At 37.2% G+C, this 11,115-nt stretch overlaps 1 protein-coding gene across 3 annotated transcripts in view; it reads left to right on the forward strand.

The window, feature by feature from the left end:
* NECTIN3 (nectin cell adhesion molecule 3) overlaps positions 1-11,115 on the forward strand; it is a 63,885-nt gene that overhangs the window by 24,289 nt on the left and 28,481 nt on the right. For all 3 annotated transcript variants that reach the window (XM_035315128.1, XM_035315129.1, XM_035315126.1), the window contains exons 2-4: positions 535-873; positions 7,238-7,534; positions 9,457-9,574. In XM_035315128.1, the coding sequence (XP_035171019.1) occupies positions 535-873; positions 7,238-7,534; positions 9,457-9,574 (754 nt within the window). The remainder of the gene's footprint in view (positions 1-534; positions 874-7,237; positions 7,535-9,456; positions 9,575-11,115) is intronic.

Raw genomic sequence — 11,115 nt, forward strand, 5'->3', positions numbered from 1 at the left:
TTAAGTTGATAGTCAGTGTTGGAGATGGAGTAGCTTAAGGGACAGGTTTTTACCTGTAGAAACTTAAAAAGCAAATTAATTTGTGAGTGGTAGAAGGCTTAACTTACATATTTCTCACTATTTCTCATGAAATTGTCTCTGTTAGGAGTCTTCTGAAGTTTAGAAATAACTACAGTTATTTCTTTTTTTAGCTGTTGCTACAGATTTTGATATCATGTGATAGCTAGTTGATTTGACAGAAGATAGGTATACCTGTTATATGATCATCAGATTGTCATTGTAGAATGTTGCATATTGATGCTAGTGTTCTCTGGAGAATTATAGATCTAGGTCTAGTTTAGTTACTAGTTGAAGCATACCATTTGTAAGAGCAATGTGTGTTAGTACATCGCTGTGAATCAGCTGGAATATGGTTCCTCAGAAGAAGTAGGACTTCTCTTTGTAAAAGGCAAGCTAACTGATGAGGAAGGCTTAATATGAAGACGTGGAGATATAACCTTCTTGTGTACAAACTAATGATTGCTTTGTTTTTAGGTACCTTAGCTGGACCAATTGTTGATCCACATGTGACAGCGGTTTGGGGGAAGAAGGTTGCACTGAAATGCATAATTGATGTAAATGAAACAATAACACAAGTTTCCTGGGAGAAGATGCATGGTAAAATTTCAGAGACTATTGCTGTTCATCACCCTGAATATGGAATTTCTATTCAAGGAAAATACCAAGGAAGAGTGTCATTTAAAAATTACTCGCTCACCGATGCAACCATCATCCTGAAAAATGTAAGCTTTTCTGATGCAGGAGAATATATTTGCAAGGCAGTTACATTCCCACTTGGAAATGCACAGTCGTCAATAACTGTAACAGTACTAGGTAAGTTATCTTTATGCAAGGAAACTGAATTAATAGCACTAACTTGTTAGTAAAACTCTACAGACTTCAGTGTTGCATTTTACTCTAACACCCTGGCAATGCAAAAATATACTTGCTCATCTTTCAGAACGGGTATCTTGATATTAACAGCTTCATTGATATGGCTTCTTTAGTGCCTTGGTTTTTTAGAACTTAGTTTGATTGTCCTGATCCTTTTTAGCAAATTCACTTTTAGAAATCCTTTTTTAGACATCTTGGACGGGTCTTCAGAACTTAAACCTGGCACTGCTGATGCTAGGGACTTGCATGTGTGCTGTGAAGTTATTGAAGGCATTGTTAGCCACTACTTGGCCTACATTCCCTTGCAAGTTTGCTGCCAATATGGTAAGCTAATGTAGTTGCTTAGGGTTGGTGATGTTACCTATGTAGTATAAAAGCAGAGCTGCCTAGACTACTGTTGGGAACTGTGGGAAAAGAGGAAATTTAAACCCTTTTCTAGTTATGGGTCTCGATAATGAGAAGCTTAAATACAATTCCTTATTTAACCTAATTAAACTACTTTTTGTCCTTCTTGATGGTTTTGTGTTGGAGTGCTGTCAGAAGGTCTAGTACTGAATTCCAGGCTGACCTGGGTAGTTGTACAGTATGAAATAAAATGATCACTGTCATAACTTTAAAAGCTAATGACCTAACTGTTCTTTATAATATTTGATTTTAAAATAAGTTGTTTCTGCATCTGCTGTAAGTAGTTAAGTGCTATTCTGTTCAGCAGAGCTACCATTCTATTTTTGTAAGTGAATGTGTGTTTTAGGTTACTCTTGGTCTCTGATCTCTGCCACAATAGTCAAATTCCATACAACCTAAGTCAGATGTCTTCAGTGTGGTATGTGAACTGTATTTTTCACCACAAGGTGGGGCAAAATAAATGCATCAAAGCAAGTTACTTGATCCGATTTGAAACAAGTAACTTCAAAGATGTTCTGTATGATACAAAGCATGTGGCCTTGTGGTTCTCTTCTTCCACCTCTATTCTGTCTGCATTACAAGCAGTAATGATCATGGCTCCTTAAATCTCTGGGCCTCAGGGTTCAATTTCATTGGTATACAGTGGGAGGTTCTTATTGCTATCTCTCATCTCTTCTGGTCAGTCCTTCTTTCTGGGATATTTTCAGACCTTCCTAATAGTTGGCCGTTTTGTCCTTCAAATCTTAGGTTTGTGAAAAATGCGGAGACCCTGGAACTTGGAAAGCAAATCTATGCCCTATGTGTTCATTGTTTAGCATTTTGGAAAGATAGCACTGCAGTGTGTTTGAGCTATCTATTACTGAAAATTGGTTAGAATAGATCAAGTAATATGTCAGGTGTACAGTCATCTTGTAAATAGCTTTTTTCATAGTTGATGTAGATGGTTGCTGATCGCTATAAGCCTGACAGTGACATGGTACCTACCTCTGAATTTCAAAACTTGACCAATTCTTAGCAAGGATGCATCTCATTCTAAAAACAGTTAGTGACAAATACGCATGTTTGAGAGTCATACATCTACCACAAAAGACCAGGTACAGCTCCCTAAGCGGAGGGGGGCAGGGGGAGTGGGGAGAGAGAGTGCTAGTGTTTCCTGTCACAAGACAGTATTTCTAGGTATCTTTCTAGGTATTGTTCTTCTAATCTTCATTCTTAAAACAACTTGGCTTTCCATCCTGGTTAGCAGGTGCTTGGCTTGAATGTAGAGCTGGATAACACTGGGCTTGCTCTGTCCTTCTGGGAACTCTTCCCTTCACTGACATCTAGAGTTAAGTAGTAAAAGTAGTAGGGGAGTAATGCTATTCAGCCTGGTCTTCAGAATGTGTGTAACAGACTAATTCTTGAGCTTTGGTATCCTGAGCTCAGCAACCACAAGCTTGGTCTTAAGGCATGGATTAGCTCCAATCAAAACCCAAAAACTTGGTATGACTTACTCAGCTTTATCTGGACTGTGGTTTTCCCTTGTTCTAAAAATCTCTCCCATAAGTGAGGGAAGTTCCAGCCTTGGGACTGAAACTGATTATTTCCCATCCAGTCAGTGTTTCACTTTTCTACTCTTGCTTCCTATTTAGCAAGGAAGCATTTGCCTTAATGTGCATAGTTGGTAAACTTAACTCCATAGTATAGTAGGTGCTTCTATGCTGTATAGCAGAAACACTGAAAACAAATAGAAGAAAACAAAAAAAAAAAAAAAACACAGGATAAAGTGTCACGTGTTCTACCACAGTATATCAATGGCATTTTAGGACATATCTTGCACTCCTTAAATTGAGAGTTACCACATGTGCTGACTTTCTTATTCCAAGTTAGCTTAGCTTAATATTTTGTGCCTTCTTAAGAGGAAGTGCACTGTAAAAGCAGAGGCTAAGATGATGAAGAAATGTAAATGCTTTTTGGGTCAAACTGGTAAATTAATCTTGACTAAGATCTTGATGCTTCCTAGTTAACATGTTAAACTAGGGCAAAAAATGTCAAACTACAGTTTCTTTATCAAGATACTGACTAAACAGGCCATTAGTCTTCGAAGGGAAAAGGTATTGTATACAACAGGTAGCTTGTAGGGGATAACGTACCTCTATGTTGTTATTCCATTGAATGCTGTATATGACTATTTAAATACTTGGTTCAGTTTTACTCCTACTGTCTTGCTAAGTGAGATATCTAAGCCTGGGCAATGGTAAAGTAGATCTTGTTCTTCAAGAGGCTAGCAAGGCAGGATTTAAGACCTGTGAAGCAGATGAGTGGGTGATGGTGAATTTAGATCAGTTTGCCTGAACTGATCCCAGACACTACTGTGCAGATTTTTATGATAAGAATTTAAAGGAAGATGCATGTTGGTACACAAAATGGATCCTTGTCAGGCAGTTTTAACTTTTTTTTTGAAACAGAAGATACGGGTGTAAGGAAAAAAGTAGATAAATTAGTGAACTGATTTAGGAAAGTTAATGCCAAAGGATTCATTAGTAGGCCAGATTCTTTCTTCTATAGAAAGATAAGGTTAATAGTTTTGAGAGGGAGAGGTAATTAAGAGTAGAAATACATAACTTTTTCCAAAAACAGTACATGTTACCTGTGGTGAAAAAGGGACTGATAATTCCCTGTGTAACAGTGAATTTAACATTAAAGGAAAATAATACTGTTGGCATTGTTAACTTGCCATTTCTATCCGGATCTCTGGCACACAGTGATAGAAGAAATTCATTTCAAAACACAAGCTGCTGAAAAAGGCTCATGAAGTTAGTTAAAGCTAGAAACAGACTAAACTTTATTGAGGCCTGTCAATTTAATGCAATGTGATTAGAGGCTATTCTTTTTCTAGATGCATCATTGTTTTCTTCCTGTAAAGTGTAAGAACTTGGGTAATGAGATCGCATATCATGTAAGGTGAGGCTGGAATAGTTTAAAATAGTAGTGAATCAGTTGAATCAGTATGTGCAAGTTCATGGTTTTGAAACAGCTGCATGTCTAGCTTTCATAGGTCAATTATTTTTACCTCTTATAACTCAAATGTAATTAAAACTGAAACTGCTTCAGATTTGCATGACTGTTCTCCTAAGATACATGAACAAGATAGTCCATGTGCACTGACCTTTTGATGCACTTAATGAGTAGAGATTACCTATTCTCCTGATTATTTAAGGGGGCTAGGGGAAGCTGCCACTGCCCTTCCGCTCTTATATTGTAGAAGCAGATCGGTTCTGCTTTCGGATTTTTGTAGGACTGGTCATTCTATTTCCCCAGTAAGTATTGCCCCCCCTCTTGTTCTTCTCATTTGATCAGGATGTAATGTTTTTACAGAAGGTGTTTCAAGTTTCAACTATCAGTTATCCCAGTCTATTCCTTGTCATGTCCTCTTTGCTGTTAGCACTGAGCAATGGAAGTAGTGCAATTCCCTTACTCATATAGCACACACTTCGTCCTGGGGCAAAAGTGGACTGCTGCTTCTGTATGTAAAAGCTATGCTGGAAGAAAAAAGCTTTTGGTGAAAGGCAGGATTGGGCAATGACGGCAAACCAACTCTTGTAATTAAGGATCCATTCACAAGGTATTTTCCTTAATCCATGAATAAAACAACCAGAAAAGCTATAAAATGAGTATTTGGAAAACTCTGGAGCTGTATATTTGGATCTTTGAGGAAAGTTCAAAGAAATAGAATAGATGAAGGTTTTACTTCTAGCTCAAAATATGTCTGGAAGTTCTGATATGAAAAGCTAATGCTAGCTGCTAAGCTGTGTTGTATTTATAGTGATGGAGATCTTGGAGGTTGGGGGAGGTTAGTGGGTGGTACATCAAAAGTAAGTATTGTTATGCTTGTGAGACATAAGTGTAACTTTGGGTATTTACTGCTGTTTCAGTAATGCTATTGATAAAGGCTCTACAAAAGCTATTGAAGAGGTTATTACTGGAGGTTTGGGGAGGGTGAGGAAGTAATGCTTATGTAAAATCAGGGAAATTGCTGAATAGTAAAACTGTCAAAATGTCTAGTTATCTATGCTAGGTTTTGAAAGCTATTTCAGACAACTGAATGCGTTTTATGTACATCAGTTTGGATGTCCAAGCTTATTACAGAACACTTCTGTTGTTGGTAGTGTTGCACTATACAGTATCAAACTTTGAAAGACACTGTTGTAGATTGTTCAAATTGAAAGCAGTAAATATACAACATGATGGAATACTCCAGCTGTTGGCTTATTTACAGTAGGGTCACTAACAAATCACAAAGGGGCAGGCATTCAGAAAAGCAGTAGAAAGGAATTCATTCTAAATGTTTCCTCCCCAGAACAAATAACTTCCAATTTGAGGTGTATTGTTCAAGCACTAGATATATCCTAAGCATAGGAGAGAACACCTTTTTTGATAAGGTTTTCCATTCAGTAGTTGCCTTTCTTTTTAATGTAATTGAACAAAGAAACCTTCAGTGACAAAACCTCAGTGACTAAAGAGTGGTACAGAGTGAGCAGAAGGCAGACGAACTGATCCCAAACTGAACTCACTCAAGCTTAAATAACATGTTCATTAGTTGGCTCTTGCAGGTATTGTTGCTTGGAGAAGTATCTTGGCAGCTCATGTGAACACTGCTCTGTGTTTTAAAACATGCAGGCTAGCTTTCTTTTGTAAGAAGCAGAGGTCTAATTCACAGCATTTCTTAGAGGATATTGAAATATGCAAGTGGCAAGAGTTGTTAGTGGCCTGTAATTATTGAGGGCTGATCCATCGAGGTAGATTGTGAAGCATTGTAGTACATACTGATGGCCTCATGTCAGAGGGCTCAGATTGCTTAATTGCATCACTAGACAAGGGTTTTGTAATAGGCTAGTATGCTACTGGGAAACCCGTATGTTCCATACTGAAACAGACCATCCGAAACACCAAAATTTTAGTTTGCATCAGAAACAGCAGATGGTCTGGCTGACCTAAGCAGTAACTGGTGGATGAGCCTTATAGGGCTAGAAGAGACTGCTGAAACAGGAAGGAGTCCTTTTTAAAGGCTGTTCAGAATGCAGTGGTCTGTGCATAAGGAACCTAACCTTGAGAAACCAGCATGCTCTAAACTTGGGGTAAGCAATAGGCTTACAAGGAAGTCAAGTTCTTTGAGTAGAATTTCTTCCTTGAGTGTTGCCCAAGGTATTGGGGTCAAGTTTTTTACCTCTATAACTAATGACAGTCCATCAATTTTATGCCTCCATACATTGCATTTAGGTTTAATGCAAAATTGAAATCTATATACATAAGTTCCTGTACATGTATATTTTTGCATATTTCTGTATAAAATTAACATATGATTGTGTATGTTCATATGTTAAAATGCATTTTCAAAGGTAATTCCTGACTGCATTTCTTTTAAGTTTGGAATCCATTTTTATTATTGCAGTGACCAACTGAATGAAGCTTAAACTCTTAAGTCAGTTTTCTAACCCCAGACCGCTAACTTTAAAATGATACAAACTGACAGTATAGATAAAAGTTTAAGTATAAAACTTCAAAGTGCAGCAGAACCCAAGCATTCTATAAATTAACAGCATACTTTCACTCTCATATGCTAATCTGTCAGACACTGGAAATGAAGCATTGTAGGTGGTGTTTTGAACCTAACCACTCTGGAATTCCTTGTCAGTGCGTTAAACATAGTGAGTGAACAACCTTAATCTTCAGTGGGTGGGCAAAGGTGAGTTCGTATCAGTGGGCCAAACTACTGTACCCTTGATAGCTGGTATTATTTGTTTCCAGGATACCTGATTAGCATGGGCTTTTCAAATGGCTTAGGTGTCTGCTTAATTCTTGTATATACAGGCATGTTTGAAAATGTTGTCATTGCTTAAACTTTTTATCCCCTCCGTAGTTGAACCTCTTGTGAGCTTAACAAAAGGACCAAACCCTCTAATAGATGGTGCAAATCAAACAACAGCAGCAATTTGTACAGCAGCCACTGGAAAACCTGCTGCAGAGATTGACTGGGAAGGAGGTCTTGGTGAAATGGAATCCAGCTCTACTTTGTTTCCAAATGAAACAGTGACAGTTGTAAGTCAGTATAATATTGTCCCTACACGATTTGCAAGAGGAAGACGTATAACTTGTATTGTGAAGCACCCAGCTTTGGAAAAGGAGATAAGATACTCTCATGTGTTGGATATACAATGTAAGTATACTTCAGGGTAGTTGCTAGTTGATTTATTTATTATAACCACTTTCTTTATCAATGCATACTTTCCACAGGGGGGATGAGCATTTACAGCTTCAGGAAGAAGAAAACCGAAGAAAGCAATGTGATAATAGGTAGATCAGCGAGGAGTAGGAGTCTGGGGTCTCTGTTTTAATTTTACATAAGTCTAGTCGGAAAACTAGAATACTATTGTTTCCACTATTTGTTTTGGATACTGACTCATGGGTTAACTTACTATTCATGTTTGTATTTAATATAACAAAGATTACAGACAATAACTAGGTTGATCTGTAAACTATTCAGTGTCCTATGATTTCAGTATTATTCAAGTTCTAATGAGGATTTGTGGTTTTGAAGACAAATGGAAAATGCGGCTTACGGGGATTAAGTTACTTTCAAATTAGATGTTAAGCTTTTTCCAGTCTAATTTGCATAAGGAAACACAAATACAATATACAATGTTAACAGTTGTTGCTCCTATAATTCAAACCTGTACTAGGCTTGTTTAACGAACTTGCATCTTTAAATCACCTGAATATGAAGCAAGATGGCCTTAACTCTTTGAGAAAAGATGTTAAGGCAAGAAAGCTTTAGGCATGTGATTGCTATTATCTTAAGCAATGAATATGTGACCAAAATGAGCTATGTTCAGTCTCTTCCTTTCATAATCTTTTGTTTCAGCTTTGTGCTGTTTTAAAGTTCCTAAGTCACATAAGTTTGTCAATTCATTTAGAATAAATGGAATGCCTAGAAAAAACAAATGTGGCTATTTCAGTGGATGAAAACCTATTGTGGGTTTGTTACTCTTTCTGTTTAGTGAAGCTTACTTGACCTAAGCATACTGCTTTGAAATGAGATGGCCTCTGGAGCTGTACTTCATATCTCTCCTTTTGGAAATGATGATACTGGTTAGGACTACAGACAACTTTACTGCATGTGAACACTAATTGCTGGAAGTATAATACTTTTGAACTTCTAAAGGATCAGCATTTGGTTATTGCCCAAGACGTACAAACATCTTTTCTCTTAGCACAATTGAGAAATCAGTTGTTTTGGTACTAAACAGTGATTAGTACTGGTTTTAATTTTCAGTATTGAATTGAAGTTCTAGATTGAAGTGATGTTGAGGAAACAGAAATGCAAATCAAGATGTCTGGTTCCCTCTGCTTCTACCAGTGAATGAGACTGAAGTTATATATCCGAAAATGGGTCAGGTTGATCCTAAAATGTGAAATAAGTGCTAGGTCATGTTTCAGAAGTTGTAATGCTACCTTATACTAAGCAACACAGCAGCAAGTGAGCAGAGCAGATAGTTTTTTTCCTCTAGTCTTGATTGTTCGCTGCTACTCGCAGCTTTGGGGAATATTCCTTTGCCTTGACTGTTGGAGGTTCTTCATGTGGTTTTCTGAATATTTTAGTTAAGTCTCTGGCTTATTGAAAGTGGCCTTCCTGCTTTTCAGAGCCATAACATCCTGCAATATTGTAATGCCAGTGGCTGACTGCTAACCTTTTCAATTGGCATCTGTGACCTTCTTTATTTCTTAATTACTTCCTTTGCTTCTCAAAACACCGTTCTGACCTCTTACCTATATCTTGTTAGTGAGAAGTAGCTCTAAATTACTAAAGAATATTGAACTGATTATTTTCTTCTGAAGTTCTTTCACTGCACTCAAATGTTTTATATGGAAAATGCAGTGGGACAGTTGGACCATTGCTAACAACTCTACTGTTCCCCATTTTATGCATTGCTGCATATCATGCTATAGCTCAGAAGGGTTTGTTTCCTGGTTTTTATTTAAAAACTAACACCGCTACCTTCTGTTCCACCAAACCGATTGTTACACAGAGCTTGTTTAAAGGAAATACTGTGGTTATTGATGGGTTATCTTTTTTGACAGATGCCCCAGAAGTTTCAGTAACTGGCTATGATGGAAACTGGTTCATCGGAAGAGAGAATGTTCAGCTCAGGTGTAATGCTGATGCAAATCCATTACCTGTGGAATTGATGTGGACCAGGTAAATATCTATAAAAAGTGGCATGCCATGTGATACTGGTGGTATAAACTCGTAGTTAAAAAAAAAATCTGTTAAGAAAATGATTGTGACTTGTATTGAGACGTAATTGTCTTACCGAGTCTCCATTAAAAATGGGGTACAAGAGGTTTACTTCTAAATACGGGTGGGTGGATATATTGTAAGTTTACTAGCCTGGAACAGTTCGTCATTAATTTTGAAGGGTTTTATCTTAAGAGTGCTTCAGAATAAACTGTACGTTGCAGTATAATACACAAAGCATGATATATCTAGTTGGGATCCAGTTACTTCATTAGTTCGGTTTTCTTACTTAAAGATTATAGACACTTCTCAGTATCTGCATTAAAATCAGTAAACTACAGTTGAGATGGCAACTCCTACTTACTGAATTATGCAAGTTGTCATGTTTTTCAAGCAGTGTTCAACTTAATGTAAACTAGGCTTTGAATGTCTCTAGAAGGAATAAATAAAATTGTATAGAGATTAAATAAATAACAGCTTCATTACATGAATGTAAGGATTGGATGGCTCTGCTCTGAAACTTACTGTGTAGCTTTTTGAAGTCAAATACGTATGTGGGGCAAGAGACAAGACAACAAAAAAGCAAACCAATCAAAATATGTACTATGAAAAAAGGAAATAAAACCATCTACTTTAAGTTGATTTGGTATTAGTGTTGGCACCAAAGGAATAACTTCCATGAGGATGGTATGAATTTGTAAGTCACAATATTACAGTGCTTTTGTTGGTAAAATCACAGGAATACTTACTGGTCTAAAGTTGTAATCCATTTCCCTACTTTCCCAATGGTAGTTAAATAGCCTACAGGAGCAGTCATAATGTGGCTGGACAATGTGGTCTTGATAAGATGAGAATGGCCGGATGGCAGTCTGACAAGAAACCAAAACGTTGCTATAGCTGACTCTATCCTACATGCAGGCATAGGAATCTTAAGTGTTGCAGCTAACACTAGTTGTAATGGTATTGTTACACCTAAAATAGGTAGACTAAAATTTATGCTTTACCTATATGCTACAGTAGTCTGCCATCCCATTCCTTAATTTGAAATTTAGTGTGATGGAAATGATCACAAATGCGTTTAGAAAAGCATGCCAGGCTATCAAAAGCAATACAGCTTGTTCCTTCAGATGAGCTATAGCCTCTCCCTACTGTTATTTGAACTGGAGATGCATATAAGAACTAATAAATACAATTCTAATTTCAGTACATATTCAACGTTTAAACACTTCAAGCTTTGGGCGTCACTATTAAACTTCCGAAGGCTAATGTGAACCAAATTTTACAAGAGAAGCTTAACTTTCTGGAGTCAAGTGGGTGTACCTCTTTGCTTAAACAAAATCCATTCAAGCAGGTGTAATACTGATGAATGAAGAACTTTGGAGGGGAGGAGGGGAAATCCATGTGAAAGAAGGGAAGCTTGAATGTTTAAGGAAATGGAAATGAGATATATTGAAACTGTGTACTATTGACTTAGTGACTTCCAAATGATAACAGCTCTTTTT

This window comes from Oxyura jamaicensis, chromosome 1 (assembly GCF_011077185.1).
Source record: "Oxyura jamaicensis isolate SHBP4307 breed ruddy duck chromosome 1, BPBGC_Ojam_1.0, whole genome shotgun sequence".
Taxonomy (NCBI): Eukaryota; Metazoa; Chordata; class Aves; order Anseriformes; family Anatidae; genus Oxyura; species Oxyura jamaicensis.